Raw genomic sequence first — 16049 nt, forward strand, 5'->3', positions numbered from 1 at the left:
TATAAATGCTTGTTCCGCTACGTATTTTCTAAAGCAATTCGCATTTCGTTGTAACAGAGCACATTTCTTTTGTTTTTCTTTGTCTGTGGCTCTCGGAAAAGACTTCGTTATAACGGAAATTTCGCTATAACCGTGTTCGTTATAAGCGAATTTTTTACCATAGACTTTAATGGTGATAATTTTGGGACCAGAAGATTTACTTCGTTATAACAAAAATTTCGTTACAACCGTGTTCGTTATAACGGGAGTGCACTGTACAACTGTATGTAGTACAGGCTTCACTGTGACCTAACTAGGCCGGCTCACTGATGAGCTGTATGCCTATCCAGTTCGTCGTCAGCTACAACTCGAACTTGGGAGTTACAGGTGAACTTTTTCTGCGTACAAGCAAATATCTTTCACTTGACCCTCAGTGCTACTATAAGAATCCTGCAGAAATGAAAGCAATATACTAATGAGTTATAAATTCTACAATCACGCAAAATACAGCGACTTCAAATATGAAATCAATCGGCGCCGCTGCACAACTAGCAGCATGTTCATATGTAGTCGACAGGCGACACATCAGACGCCGACGCCACATACAAATACGATTCCAATGGGAAGCGCACATCACACGCAACAACAATGGGAGCACGTACGTGCACACGCCCCGACTCCTTTCTCCAACAGCTGCCCGCTGAAACGATATTCATGGCTATCGTTACTTCAAAAGGCGATTGGTGATCGCTTCACCGTATGAGCTAGTCTTCGTACAAGTCGTCTTTAGATTTATTATGGGAAATGTTCAGTTTTAGAAATTCAATATTTTAAAAAAGAAAAAACTTTTTAACGTTATGGATTGTTTAGGGGGGGGGGTTGTTATTAGGTATATTACCCACTAGCAAAGTAATTTTTTTGGCCTCAGGTACCCTTTAAAACTCTTATCTAAATAACTGAAAAATAAGAAATTTTCACCCCTCAGGGCACTTACACTTATAAGTACATTTAGTGTAAAGATGTTAGCCTCGCGTCCTTCAACGAGTGTGCCCCCTGAAACATACCTTTAGTAAACCCTTTCATTTTTTCTTTTCTTCTAAGCTTTCTAGCAATATAAGAATTCTTTTCATTGTTCAAACAATGCAGTCACGTTTAAGCTTTTAATGAATACATTTCAGACTAAAACCGAATGGCAAAGTGAAAGTGGCTCACCAATGCATGCAGGCGCTGACCTAGCCTATGCAAGAATCGCACCCAGTGGCTCATCCGCATTATGAAATCTTAGAGGTAATGGCTAATCCCAAGATGGTGAACGAGTAACACTTTAGTGACTTTACACTGTACCATGAACATTTCCAACAGTTTTGGCTCATTAATAATGGATTATCATTAGAAGCAGCTATCAACGTGTATTGTTTCACGGAAGGCTGTAGTCTGGAGTCATATTCAAGCACTTTTTCTTTAGATTTGCTACGAAAAAACTAAAGTTTGTTCGCAGTAGAGTATCAATGAGTATCAATCAGTATCAATGATGTGAATAAAGAATTAAAGATAATGTAATCAGCTTGGAACAAACCGCATTCGAACTGACACCTCCAATACACCAAATTGTATCACTTAGATTTCTTCAGTTATGTTCGTGGTATAGGCCTTCTGCTCAGCAAACAGCTATGGGCTCTGACTTGTGTATACATGTACACGTCTAGTGCAAGCAACGGTCCTTTTGGCGGGAAAGGATTTGATATAGGACACCAATCAACGTAATATGAAATAAAGCTTTGATAAATAGAGAAGCAGGTTCGTTGGTTCACCCTAGTATTGGTTCATCCCAGCATTTGTAATCTTCAAAATGCTCACATCACTATTTGATTTTCAACAATCTCATTGACATGGTACAGAATCATGCGGCAAAATACATCTTCATGTGCCTGATCATGTCACCCCCTTGCTGAAGCAGCCCCTTGCTGAAGCAGCTACATTGGCTACCAGTCGCAGAATGCATTGCTTTCAAAATCTTGACAATTGTGTACATGTGTCTTTATCTTAGATCTCTTATCATCCCATATTATAAAATGGTCTTTAAAATCTCTGCAATCTGATTAGTCAGTTGTCATGCATTGATTTTTACTGATCCACACTGAGCCATGCATCCGGTAAAATCCGAACGCACGGCTCAAGTCTTTTACAGTGTTGTAGGTGTACTGGACGCATGATAGGGGAAATGGTTGTATTTCATAAATTTACAGCCCCATTTTATAACACAAATGATGCACAGGCCTATTTCGTGGATCGGTGAGAATTGGATGCTCTTGTTTAACTTTGGAACAGTCTAAAACCCGCTCGCTGCGCTTATGGGTTTAAACAGTTCCAAAGCTTGCGCATCCAATTATCACCGATCCACTCTGTCCTGTGCATCATTTGTATACTACATGTACAGTATTCTGCTTGATCTGGACTACGTTCAAGTGCAGATAGCACCTTACTCCATGTACCCAAAACCAACAGCAGATCAGGAAAGTGGGGGACAATACTTTTGAGATGGCTTTTCCACGAATGTGGAATGATCTACCTACCATGGTTCATCCGCATTTCCCCTTGTCTTAATGTCTTCAAGAAGAATCTTAAGACTTTTCTTTTTAATGCCAATCTGTGACTGAATTTTGTTGTAAAGTGCTGTGAAACCAGTCATTGATTGTGTGAGAGCACCATATAAATGATCTTATTGTATTGTATTGTATTGTATTGTATTGTATTGTATTGTATTGTATTGATACAAGCAATGGTTAAAGCAATAGAAACATGACTTCCACAATAACTTGATGTTGACAGTGAGAGAAATGTGCTAAAATGCTAAAAGGAAAGAGAGTAAACTTGTGCCAAAATAATTCATCAGACAGTGCTCATCAGTCACGAAGGGATATTTTAACCTTAGCACTACTTGCAAGTGATAGCTACATTGCTCAAAGAATAATACATATTTAGCTAATCTGAAGCGCACATCACTTGTGACATACATGTACCTATGTTCATAAGAAACAAAATTTATGATGATTCTGAGCTCTCATTCTCATCGTTTGCACAAATACATGTGTATAAATAAATGTTTCTGAATGGATATTGCATGACAAATGTGACTTCTGTTATTTTGAGTCACTTACTAGCGTAATACAAAATTTAATTGAAAATCTAACATTCCGAAGCGCTCACTCACTCTGCCTATACTTAGTAAAATGAATAGTTTTCATAAGCTATGATCATAATCCTTCGCAGTGTTTTTTTTTGTTGTTGTTATGTTTAATTCCCGAAAAATTTGTTTTTAAATGCACTATAAACACCCCCACTTGGTCATAAACTGCGTGTAAATTGCATTGACGGGGAGGGGGGCAGGAATAGGGGTGATTAGTAATGTGAGTCAGACCCAATATAGAATCATTGCAAACAACATCCTGCTATAACTATTTTGTCTTTGTTTTGGCCTGAAAGATAAACATTGAACAGACATTTGTGGATCATAAACTTAGAAAAGCAAAAGGATTAATATGTCTCTTCAGGACAAAAATTAAACCATGTGTCCCAAGAAAAAATATGAAATAATCTTGTATGCCTACGGGTGGAGACAACTAGTATGAGGCCACATGTTTGAGTTGGTGAGACTTGAGAGCTTTCTGGCAGAACAATTATGCCTCATGCTCAGCATAACTTTTATAGGGGAAGGGAAACCATGAGCTCTGCAAGTTTTTTTATGCCTCCGCCACAAAGTGTCGCTGGAAGCATTATGTTTTCGGGTTGTCCATCCTTGCGTCTGTCCCTCCGTCCTTCCGTCCATAATAGGGAGTTTTTGCAAACTCAGCACGGACGGCAAATCCACAGTCCGTGCGCAAAATCGAGCAGTTACTATAGTAACATCGATGTGACCGCTCAGGCCCTGAAATCTAGAACTGTTCTAAGCAAAACTCTTGTCCGTCCAGATTGAGACCGCGAGTGCGTGAGCAGCCAATCAGCGAGCACCGTTCCTCCAGAGAAGGTCGCTTGCACAGGTGTTATCAATCACTGACCCAAGGGCGGCAGGCATGAATACTTTCTTTGGACAGGCAGCACAGTATCCACCGATCATTACTGGAAGTAAAGCTTCTGGTTGCTGTGTATGGGTTGCATAATATGATGAAAAATAAACTCTACATCATCTATAACGTCGAAATAAGTTGGGAGAAGTGTATTTTGCGCTGAATGTAAATATTACAGCTTACAGTTACAGCAATTTAGTCTGCAATGGTCTCCGGAACCACAGATTTGTCAGAAACATGGATCATTAGTCTGTCAGATTTAGAAGAACATTTGAAAATAGCGAAGTAGAACATGATAATTTACAACCACTATTGCTTAGTATTGCATGAATGGCTTTTAGACATTAGCTGTGATCTGACTTGCTGTGGGAGAAGGATCCCTGGGCAATTACTTTCCGTACCTGCATTCGCGTTCACCGAAATGAGAAACTGCTTTTTGTAACGACGGCAGTCTGTCTACGACGGACGCAAATCTGATACTACCCGCGTCGAAGGTTCGTCCGTCGCTGAGCGAAAACTCGCTATTTTATCAATTTTGTGGACAGCGTAACTAAAAAACATTTCAGGTATCCTTATGACACTTGGCATGTATATGTATGAGTGCACGAGCAAAGTTGTGCCTGTCAAGTTTTGGTGCACATGCTGAAGACCAAAGGTCAAGGTCAAATGCTCAAAATGTCACTATTTTCCCCATATCAATGAAATGCCTGAAGGTCTTTTCTTGAAACTTAGAGTATACAGTCATGTTCTACCCAATAATGATTTTCTAGAGAGAGTTTGGGCCATGAGGTCAAGTGAAAATGTTTAAATTTAACTTTTTTTATGCCTCCGCCAAGAAGTGTCGCAGGAGGCATTATGTTTTCGGGTTGTCTGTCCGTCCGTCCTTCCATCCGTCCGTCCGTCTATCTGTCCGTCCTGTCCGTAATCAATTTTTGTGGACAGCGTAACTAAAAAACTGTTTGAGGGATCCTAATGAAACTTGGCATGTATATGTATGTGTGGGCGAAGTTGTGCCTATCAACTTTTGGTCGCATGTGCTCAAGGTCAAATGCTCAAAATTTCACTATTTCCCCCATATCTATGCAATGCATGAAGGTATTTTCTTGAAACTTAATGTATACCTGAACTACCAAATAAAGATTCTCCAGAGAGGTTTGGGTCGTGAGGTCAAAGGTCAGTGAAAATGTTAAAATTTCACTTTTTTTCTCCATATCTCACAAATGGTTCAAGGTATCTTCATGGATCTTGGTACATATTATGCATGTACGGACAGCAGTGATTTACTAGGGAATTTAGGGGTCATGGGTCAAAGGTCAGGGTCAACTCTTCAAAATTTCACTATTTCCCTTTTACCTATGCAATGCCTGCAGGATTTTTCTTGAAACTTAGTGTATGCATGTATTACCCAATAGAGATTCTCTTGAAAGTTTCTTGCCAAAAGCTCAAAGGACGAGTGAAAGGGCTAAATTTCACTTCTTCGTTCAACTTATAAAAGGGTAAAAAATCAAGTAAAAATCCTCAAATCCCCAAATACCTGCACTCTTAAACAATATACTTATAGTCATTCATCCAATTCAACCTAGTTCAAGGAAAGTGAACATGCAACACATTTGTGACAAACCTGTCATTTTAATATTTTGTTAATAATGTGAAACTGTCATCACACATTGTCAAGACACTGTACTATAAACCTATTAGGAGAACCATGCATTATGGCGGAGGCATTCACTGTAGTGACATAGTCTTCATATGCAGAAATGGTTTGAGGTATCTTCATGGAACTTGGTGCATATGCATGTACTGACTGTCTAGGGCAATTTTGGGTCAGGGGTCAAAGGTCAAGGTTAATTCCTTCAAACTGTCACTATTTCCCTCATATCTATGCAATGCTTCCAGGATTTTTCTTGAAACTTTAATAGTGTATACATTCCCAGAGATTCTCTGGGAAAGTTTCTTCATAGAACATCACTGAATACCTTCGGCATTAAAACATAACCGATGCTTTAAAAAAAACACCAAACATCTGCATGTTAAGACATCTACTGCATATGTGGACAAAATAAAAATTTGTTTTATGGCTAATTGAAGAATGCATGTAGTCTATTTATGTGTTGCTATTTATCCTCAAAGCTGTCACATACTCCCAGTCAAACACTCATGGTCATTTCATGCACCCGTTAAATGTGGGCATTTAAATCTTATCCATCGATTGACATAAATGAATAAGACTTCTTATTTTCTTTTCTGTCTTCCTCTGCCTTTGCCGCTCTCATTCTCTCTTCCTCTCTCTCTCTCTCTCCCTCTCCCTCTCTCTCTCTCTCTATCTATTTCTTTCTCCAACTATCTCTATCTCTCTCTCTTTCTATCTCAGCTTTCATTTTTTTATTTCTCCCCCACATTTTATTGTTTCTGAACTTCGGGCTCTCTTCTTGACAGACCAGTGTTGTACCACCACTGAAGGATAACTGACGGATAAAATGCGATTCATACATTTGGATACAGACATCATTAGATTAGAAGACTATAAATCTACTTATTGATGATACTCATAGTCAAATCTAAGCCTTTGCCGTGTGTCCTTTGTCTGCGTGTGAGGATATGCACACAGTGCACACTTCAAGGGAGTTAGGCCAAAAAAGAAGCGAACTTGTGAGTGCAAAATGGGTTGTTACTCGTAAGGTCGCAAAACGTTGCAGGCAAATTTGGTGTCGATCTAAAAAGCATGGACTGTAAGAATGGCCATCATGGTTTATCCAGCGCAGAAAACGACGGTAATGTCGACCATCTTTGTGCATGAGAGAAAAATACTGCTTTTGCACCATTATCTTTGTGTTTCATCTTAAATCACTTTCGACAAAAATAAGAATTTGACTGTAAACTCTGTGATTGCTTAAAATAACTATTTTCAATCAACAATGCTTAAAGGGGCATTCCAGACGATTTTCATATTTTTACATCATGTAGTACTAAATCAACAGGTCCACGTAGAGATTTGTGGAATTTATTGTGGTTCTTAAGCAGAGAAACAATACTTTGAAAAAACTTGAACAAATAAGCCAGTTCGTAATTAGCTCATGGGCACGTTGGTACAAATGACCTTTCTTTTTTCTCAATAGGTTAGGCACTTTAATCGTTTTCAAAGAGACATTATTCGTACCGGGAAGCTTACCAGACGTAAAAATTCATGGAATTCGTGTTCAAATGATAAATGAACTTGCATAGACCAGGTGACCAGAATGGTCCGTCAATCAGCCATCGGGGAAGCATCCATTTCATCGTTTTGCTTTGAATGCATTAAAAGAACGGTTTTATTCATATTGCCAAATACCAGGTTTGCTGTCAGGTGGATGTACTGGCAAGCAACATTTACAAGGATGACATGAATAATCATTATATGACAGATGCTTACAGTGAATTTAAAAACCGATGTGCCTCTTGGTACAAATGACCTTTTTCTGCTCATGCGCAAAGTGGAATTACGAACTGGCTTATTACACTGAACAAGGATGATGACAAAGAGGCACACATATTTAAGAAATGTAGCAGTGTAATTCATTACAATACATTCACCTGTGTATAATCTATGCATGCCTACTTCTTTTGTTCTGCTTCCTTGAGCCCCAACTCATGCATTCTTATGGTGACCCTGCCATGTCATCATTCTTGTTCATTGCAGTTTGTTATAAATTTCGAAAAAAATCTTATTCTTCATCCCAATTATCATAAATTCTGAAACTCTGTCCTCATTATAACTAATTTATAGTTGCTAAAATGTAAAAATCTGAAAATCATCCGGAGGTCTCCTTTAATTTGAAGTGGATTGAACAACCCATTTGGCAAAAAATAAAAATTTTAATTAATGGGAGCTTGCATTTTACATGTTGTGTACCTGGTAGTCACAATTTTGTGTCTTACCCCCCCCCCCCCCCCCAAAAAAAAAAAAAAATACCCACTTAAAATCAATTTCAAGAAATAAACTTGAAATAGCTCAAGTATTTTCACTGAACTTGAATTGAATGACAACCTTGTTAAATCTTTATTATGTTCCTTTTAAGATTTATGATCGCAGCCAGTACAGCAAGAAAGGAATTCATACAGCACTCCAGGGAAATAGCAAGTCCTTACACCTGTACCCGTGCAGCCCAAGAATGATCCCCCAGGGCCTCAACCCTGCCCCTCACAAGATGAACATCGTGGTAGAGCAGTATCTGAGGCACAGCAAGAGCAAGCAACTAGCAGCAGCAAAAGCATCAAGCAGACAGAAGTCCAGCCCTGATATCACAAAGTACTTGAAAGGAGGTTCGTAAGAACTGATGTTAAGAATACATACTATTTTTTAATCACCCATGTACAAAGATCAGCTGTGCTAATATATCCATTTTAGGGTGGTGTATTATGCTCCTCTGTTAGGACTACATTCACACTTCAAATTATTGCATGAATAAAAACTTAATGTTCAGAGAGTTTATTACCTCCAAACAGGGACTTAAATTGTACATGTTCGTATTCTTCTTGAAAACAGGTAGCATCCCTAGGGGGATAGGATCTCAATTTGTTCAAATGGGCACCAAGCCCCACCTGGGGGGCCTCCAGGGGGCCGAAACACCCCAAAATTAAGGTATCTTTAAAAATCTTCTTCTCTAGAACCACAAGTGATAAAGCAAAGTTACTATGAGTTCGTACATTGATGACTGTGGTTCCAGGTTTGTTCATTGCAGATCCAGGGCTCCCCCCACCCTTTGGAGTCGGGGATGGGGGGTCCTAAATTGTACATTTTCATCTTCTTGCTGAAAACAACAATGGACTTTCACCAAACTTGGCAAGTAGCATTCCTAGGGGGATAGGATCTCAAAGTGTTTAAATAGGCACCATGCTTTCCTTTGGGGCCCCTAGGGCCCAAACCTCCTAAATCAAGGAATATTCAATAATATTCTTCCCTAGAATCAGAGGTGATAGAGCTTTAAGTCTTTTTTTCCAAACTGCATAGTCCAACATTCCATTAAGTACAGTATACTTGGCAGGTATCTTTACCAGTGTAATAGAATATGCAAATGGACACCATGCCCCCAGCTCTCAAAGCTGCCCCCCTTCCCCCCCCCCCCCCCCCAAGTTTCCAATGTTCTCAGGTAAGAGTCTGCAAGAGTGCATGGAAGGTGAACTTGCGATACTCAGGTGAGAGACCCCCGGGTCTCTTGTATTGGGAGAGTGGGCTATTTACAGCATGCCTGTATTAGTGGAAATTACTGATCTCTGTGGAGGAACAAGATCAGTGGTGGAAAAACCTGCTTGGCGGAGGTTTGCGCTCTCAGAGTGCTTTTCTAGTTACATGTAGTAATGGTGTTATCAATATAATCCCTTAGATAAATCGTGCAGTTCCATGTAAAAGTTTGAATGTGATTCCAACTGATTTTAACGTCCGCTGGATCACAAGTTCCATATACTGTAAAGTTCCGTGTATGAGACACACTATTTTTTCGTCGGAAAACATTGAAAATCGGGGGTGCGTCGTATACACGGGTACAGTCGAATCACGGAAAAAAATCTGTCATGTACACCCAATTTTATAAGGCCAACTTGGGGCCATGTATGCCCATCGATGTTGGAAGGTAAGCAATCACTAAAACTTACGGATAAATGAGCGATCTTTCAATCTGGACACACACAAAAGCTGCAAATACGAGATAAACTTACATCGGCCTTGTGCAGTAATGATGTATCAATCTGGCCATAGACAACAGCTGTAACAGCACTGCTGTATGCTACCGATGTCAGTCTGCCAAGCTACCAACAGCCAACCTAGTAGCTGGAATACGCGATGTACAGGTATCATTACTAAATTACCGATATCGTAAAACTTATCACTGTACTAGTATCAATATGGCCATAGACAAAAGCTGTAAAATACGGAGTACGATCGACACTATGTCACCGTAAATATGAACGATGTGTGAAGCATGCATGCATATCCATGTCGTTCGTTTGCTCTTCATTTCACGAGGCCAGCTAGGATAGCATAGCTACACTGTAGCTATAGCTAGCTAGCTAGCTAGCAAGCCTTTGGCAAAGGCAGCAGCTGCAGAGAGGCTTTTGCAATGGACTCGCGTGCACACAGCGATCGGATCGGAGCGCGCTTGCTCTTTGCGCGCTGTGTGTGCAAGTCCATTGCTCTCTGTGTGCGTGTGCTGAAATTATAGCGAGCTGCCTTTTACAAAAGGCTAGCACTGTGCATACAAGCATGGTACAAGAGACACACATGTTACTGGTAATCCCTCCGGGCGAAGCAACAGTGAGTGTAATTACCGTACGCACCGTACGTCTCGCCGTATGATCCCTCTGCTACACTTGTTGATGTTTTTCTTATTTTTCGTAATGAACCTTCCAGTCTGACATGCGTCAATATGCGCGACACCCTCTGCTATGTATGACAGCAAAGATTGTACTGTAAACTCATGAGTACGATATGCATGACACATGTACCACGATTGAAAGGCGAAACAATAGCAAGTGAGTACCGAGACAAGTCTCATATCTTGCGTCATCCATATTTTGCCGATGTCCAATGAATACCGTTAAAAGAAAGTATAAAAGGAAACAGAAAATAGAGCAAATACGTGCTGCATTCTAGGAAAATTTTGAGCTGAAGTAATATGTATGACACACGCACTATTTGCGTGGAAATGTTCGTGTTGTTGTTTTTTTTTATTTTAGGTCCGAAAGTAGGGGTGCGTCTTATACACGGGTGCGTCTTATACACGGAACTTTACGGTAGTCCCTGGAAAATGTCTGAAAAATGATGCCCAATGCACAGATCAAAATCAGTGGGCACAGGTAATGATATTCCAATATAGAAAATCCACTCTGATACATGTAGAATCCAAATGTTTGATGACCACGTCCAGTCAATTTGCGACTAATGATCCAACAAGTGACTATTCAGCAAGACACAGTGTCATTGTAGCAATGTCCACGTGAATTATAATGATCCAGGCACAAATGTAGGTGAATCAACTCTCCATGAAATATAACAGGACAGCAGGTAGTAATGGAATGACAAACCACTTCAGAGCCAGATGTGCAGTTACTCGCAGAGCAAAGGTGTTGGAGGTAGTCTCCTTAACTAGGCAATTTCTGTGGCTTATATACGTTCCATCAACCATGGACCTGCTATGTATATATGGACTATGAACAGAGCTCTTTCTTTAATCCATCTTCACTGCTGCAACCTAATTATGTGCATCTGGATGAATACATTCAGATGGACAATGATGATCGCATAATTGAGCATTGTCAATGACAAAAGAATTATTTCCTTCGTCTCCATCTTATTTGGCTGAGGTGCTTTTTCAGACTCGACTTTCTTTGAATAAACACTAATGATGGGGAGCAGCAAACTTTAAAACAAATGTAGTAATATCTGAAGGGGACACTTGTGGACATGCATGTAACATTGTTAGATGGTAAGATATACATCTCGTCTATCGTTACTGTCTATGTTTACTCTGAAACAATGTGCAAAAATGGGAAAAATTAGATTACAAAGCACACTCGGCCTGCCAAAATATTTGCTTTTTCTCGTTAAGTAAGTGCATTTCACAAATGAAATTGACCGAGCGATGATTTCCCAATATGTACACAACAACAGCACATACAGTTATACATTCTTATTGATTTGAGAGAGTTATTATCTTCTGCGCATTTAGGCTTTAGATTTCTCAAAGGGCTGTCTTGTTTTTATCCGGGCTGGCTTTCGGCTGTCCTGATGAGATCAAAGCAGGAAAGCATGCTTAAGATAGTATTCAGTCGGACCGCAACACCCTGAAAAGCCTTTGCATTTATCGTACGCGTATGCATGGACCTCGCGGACATGAATACGTAATGAGCTGGAGGACCACATTTTTAGAGTCCCTGTAAATCTAAACGACATTACCAATCTACATGATTTATTCATCGATAAAAAGCTGTAGAGTTGTACTTTGATGACATCCGACCAGTTGAAAGGTTGTGACGTATAAAATATACTGAACAAGGAAATTATAAACCATAAAATTTGCATATTTTTCATTTTTCTTTGTAGTGGAGCGGCATAGCCGAACAATTGTGCATTTTGTGATAAAAGCACCAAATTTCGGACACAAGTTGACAATCAAGTTCAGATTAAATTTAGATATTGGACCATCGTAAATAGCGTCCTCAACGTCCATGGCAGCCATCTTTCAAAATGGCTGCCATAAATGCCATGTTTTCATAAAATTTGCTAATTTTAGGGGAGAAAAGTCCATAAGATTTTGGTTACAAATGGAAACTTACATTCCAAATAAATCTAGATATCGGGCCATCGGGAAATAGCGCCCTCAAAGGCCATAGCAGCCATTTTTCAAAATGGCCACCATAAATGTCATTTTTTCAAAACATTTGCTAACTTCAAAAGGGAAAGGCAGTAAGATTTTGCAAACAAGTGGGAAATTACTTTCAAAATAAATCCAGATATTGGGCCATCGTAAATAGCACCCTCAACGTCCATGGCAGCCATATTTCAAAATGGCTGCCATAAATGCCATGTTTACGTAAAATTTCCTAATTTTAGGGGAGAAAAGTCAATAAGATTTTGGTTACAAATGGCAAATTACATTTAAAATAAGTCTAGATATCGGGCCATGGGAAATAGCGCCCTCAATGGCCATGGCAGCCATTTTTCAAAATGGCCTCCATAAATGTCATTTTTTCAAAATATTTGCTAACTTCAAAAGAAGAAGACAGTAAAATTTTGCAAACAAGTGGGAAATTACATTCAAAATGAATTCAAATATTTGGCCATTGCTAATTGCGCCCTCAACGTCCATGACAGCCATTTTTCAAAATGGCTGTCTAATGTGCCACTTCGATGATTTTGCAAATTTCAGAAGGGAAAAGTTAATAAGATTTTGCCCATAAATGTTAATTATACATTCAAAATAAATCTAGATATTGGGCCATCGGAAATTGCGCCCTCAACGGCCATGGTAGCCATTTTTTCAAAATGGCCGCCATTAATGTCATTTACAAAAAAAATGCAAATCTCAGAAGGGAAAGCCATTTTTTCCTATTTTCTATTTTTGTTTTTTGCAAACAGCGGGAAATTACACCAAAAAATAATTCCAGATATTGGGTTATTGAAAATTATGCTCTCAAAAGCTATGGCAGCCATTGTTTTTATGCCTCCGCCACGAAGTGGTGCCGGAGGCATTATGTTTTCAGGTTGACCGTCCGTCCGTACGTACGTCCGTACGTCTGTACGTGCGTCTGTCCGTACGTACGTCCGTCCGCTTTCGTTTACGCGATAACTTGAGTAATGTTTACTGGAATTTTACCAGACTTGGTCCAAGTATGAAGTATGATGGGGCAATGATTTGATTCGATTTTGGGTGAAATCGGCTAAAGGTCAAAGGTCAAAGATCAAGGTCAAATCATGAAATTGCATCCGTTTACGCGATAACTCAAGACTGGATGGAGCAAATTTCACCAAACTTTGGTAGAGGATGATGTATGATAAGACAATTACTTGATTAGTTTTTCAGTGAAATCGGACAGAGGTCAAAGGTAAAAGATCAAGGTCAAATCCTAAAATTTATCTGTTTACGTGATAACTCAAAACTGGATGAAGCAGCTTTCACCAAACTTGGTCCAAGGATGATGTATGATGGGACAATTAGTTGAGTAGATTGTAGTGACATTGGCAAGAGGTCAAAGGTCAAAAGGTCAAGGTCAAATGCTAAAAATGTTGCTATTTCCCCCATATCTATGCAATCCCGCAGTTATTTTCTTGAAACTTAGTGTAGACATGTACTACTGCGTAAAGATTCTCCAGAGAGAGTTTCATGTCATAAGGTCAAAGGTCAAAAGGTCAAAGGTTAGTTGAAAATGTTGCAATATCACTTTTCTCACAAGTGGTTCAATGTATCTTCATGGAACTTGGTACATATGCATGTACTGACTGGCAGGGATTATCTAGGGAGTTTAGGGGTCATGGGTCAAAAGTCAGGGGTCAAAGGTCAAGGTCAACTCCTCAAAATGTTACTATTTCCCTCATATACTAGTTTATGCAATGTTTGCATTATCAGTTTTAAAATTCAATATATGTACATGTATTACTTAATGGAGATTCTCTTGGAAATTTCCAGCCAGAAGGTCAAAGGTCAAAGGTTAAGGGTCAAAGGTCAGGTTTAAATTTAAAAAAAGAAAGATTTATTTTGTACTGTAATTACACTCTTTCTTCATACCTTGGAAATTATACTCAATGCATAAACTTATAATAAGGTCGGTCAGAAGTCAAGTAAAAATGTTCAATTCCCCAAATATGTGTACCTGCACTCTTTAATAGACAATTATAGCAAACCCAGATCATGGAAAGTGAACATTCAAGATATTTTGACAAACCTGTCGTTTCGATATTTTGCCAGTTATGTGAAACTGTCATCACACATTGTGAAGACATTGTACTATACACCTATTGGGAGAATCATGCATTATGGCGGAGGCATCAGTCGCCATTAAAAAGAAATGCCAATTTCAAAAGGAGAAGTCAATGAAATTTTGCTTATACATGGGAAATGACATTTAAAATTAATCTCGATATTGGGCCATCGGAAATTGCGCTCTCAACGGTCGTGGCAAGCATTTTTCAAAATGGCCGTCATAAATGCTATATTTACTGAAATCAGAAGGAAAGCCAACAAGATTTTGCAAACAGGTGGAAAATTGCATTCAAAAGTAAACTTATTGGGCCATTGCAAATTGCCCCCTCAAAGGCCATTCCAGCCATTTTTCAAAATGGCCACCATGAATGTCATTTTTCGTAAAGTGTTGCAGACGTCAATCAGAATTTCCACAAAGGTGGAAAATTACTTTCAAACTGAATTTGATAATAGGCCATCAAAAAGTGCACCCTCAACAGCCATAGCAGCCAAGTTTCAAAAAAGCTGCCATGGATGCCCCCCTTTTTTTTTGCAAAAAATTGCTGATGTCAGAAGGAAAAGTCAATAGGATTTTGCAAGCAAGTTGAAAATTATGCTCAAGAATAAATCTAAGTATAAGGTCTTCTTGTAAGGCGCCCTCAAGGGCCATGCTGACCGCCATGGATATCTGCTTTTTTATGGAAAGATTTGCTAATTTCAGAGAGAAAATCAATGAAATTTGTACATTAGTTGAAAATCATATTCAAAAGAAAATGATATATGAAGTCATTACAAATGGCACCATTAATGACCATGGTGGCAGTCATTTTCCAAATGGCCACTATAGATGCTATTTATTTCTTGAAAATATGATAATGCCAGAAGAAGACAAAAACATTTCCTGTGCAAATTAGCAAAAGACATTCAAATAAATGAAGTTTGAATTTGAATTTGAATTTGAATTTGAAATGGAGATATTGAGCCATCATTTAAACATCGTCCCCAATGGCTAGGGTAGCTCTTTGTCAAAATGGATTCCACACACTTTTTTTTTTTTTAATTTGCATATTCCAGAAGGAGAAAGCAATAGAAAACTGCTAAACAGCCATTATATCTAATGCAATCTGGTGTTCAAAGAAATTTAAAAAAAAAAAAAGGTTTCATTGATGGGTTAGTTCTAAATTCATGTTTTCAGTTAAGTTCTTATTGCAGTATTTCGCGTGCGTGTGACGGCTAACAGTATGAATATAAAAGGTATGTGTTTTTATGGAAGCATAGCAAGTAGATTATTCTTTTTCGTAAATTGGAAGGTCATTTTTTCGTATATTTAGAAAGTTACACTTTAGAATAGATACACGTCATATAGTCCCATATATTCAATGATATGGTGTTACTGTCAAAGTAAATACATGGCGCCATTATCCCTCGCTATTCATATTACTCTTTTTCGGAAATTTTTCATGTTTGCCACCTAAAATATGCATTCATCATTGGTGATATATAATCGCAAAGCATTTGCCTTATTTCAGTTGTTATTTAACACCATATTTCAGATTATATGTGTCTGTGAGTATTC

The 16049-nt window shown here is 38.8% G+C and overlaps 1 protein-coding gene across 1 annotated transcript in view; it reads left to right on the forward strand.

The window, feature by feature from the left end:
• Positions 1–6778: 6778 nt before the first annotated feature.
• The window catches only part of LOC139709960 (uncharacterized), a 72641-nt gene continuing 63370 nt past the window's right edge, over positions 6779–16049 (forward strand). Inside the window, exons 1-2 of the mRNA XM_071621908.1 lie at positions 6779–6814; positions 8099–8342. Coding sequence (XP_071478009.1) covers positions 6779–6814; positions 8099–8342 — 280 coding nt within the window. The remainder of the gene's footprint in view (positions 6815–8098; positions 8343–16049) is intronic.

This window comes from Diadema antillarum, unplaced genomic scaffold (assembly GCF_040938485.1).
Source record: "Diadema antillarum isolate AM-2024a unplaced genomic scaffold, OU_Dant_1.0 seq00001483_RagTag, whole genome shotgun sequence".
Taxonomy (NCBI): domain Eukaryota; kingdom Metazoa; phylum Echinodermata; class Echinoidea; order Diadematoida; family Diadematidae; genus Diadema; species Diadema antillarum.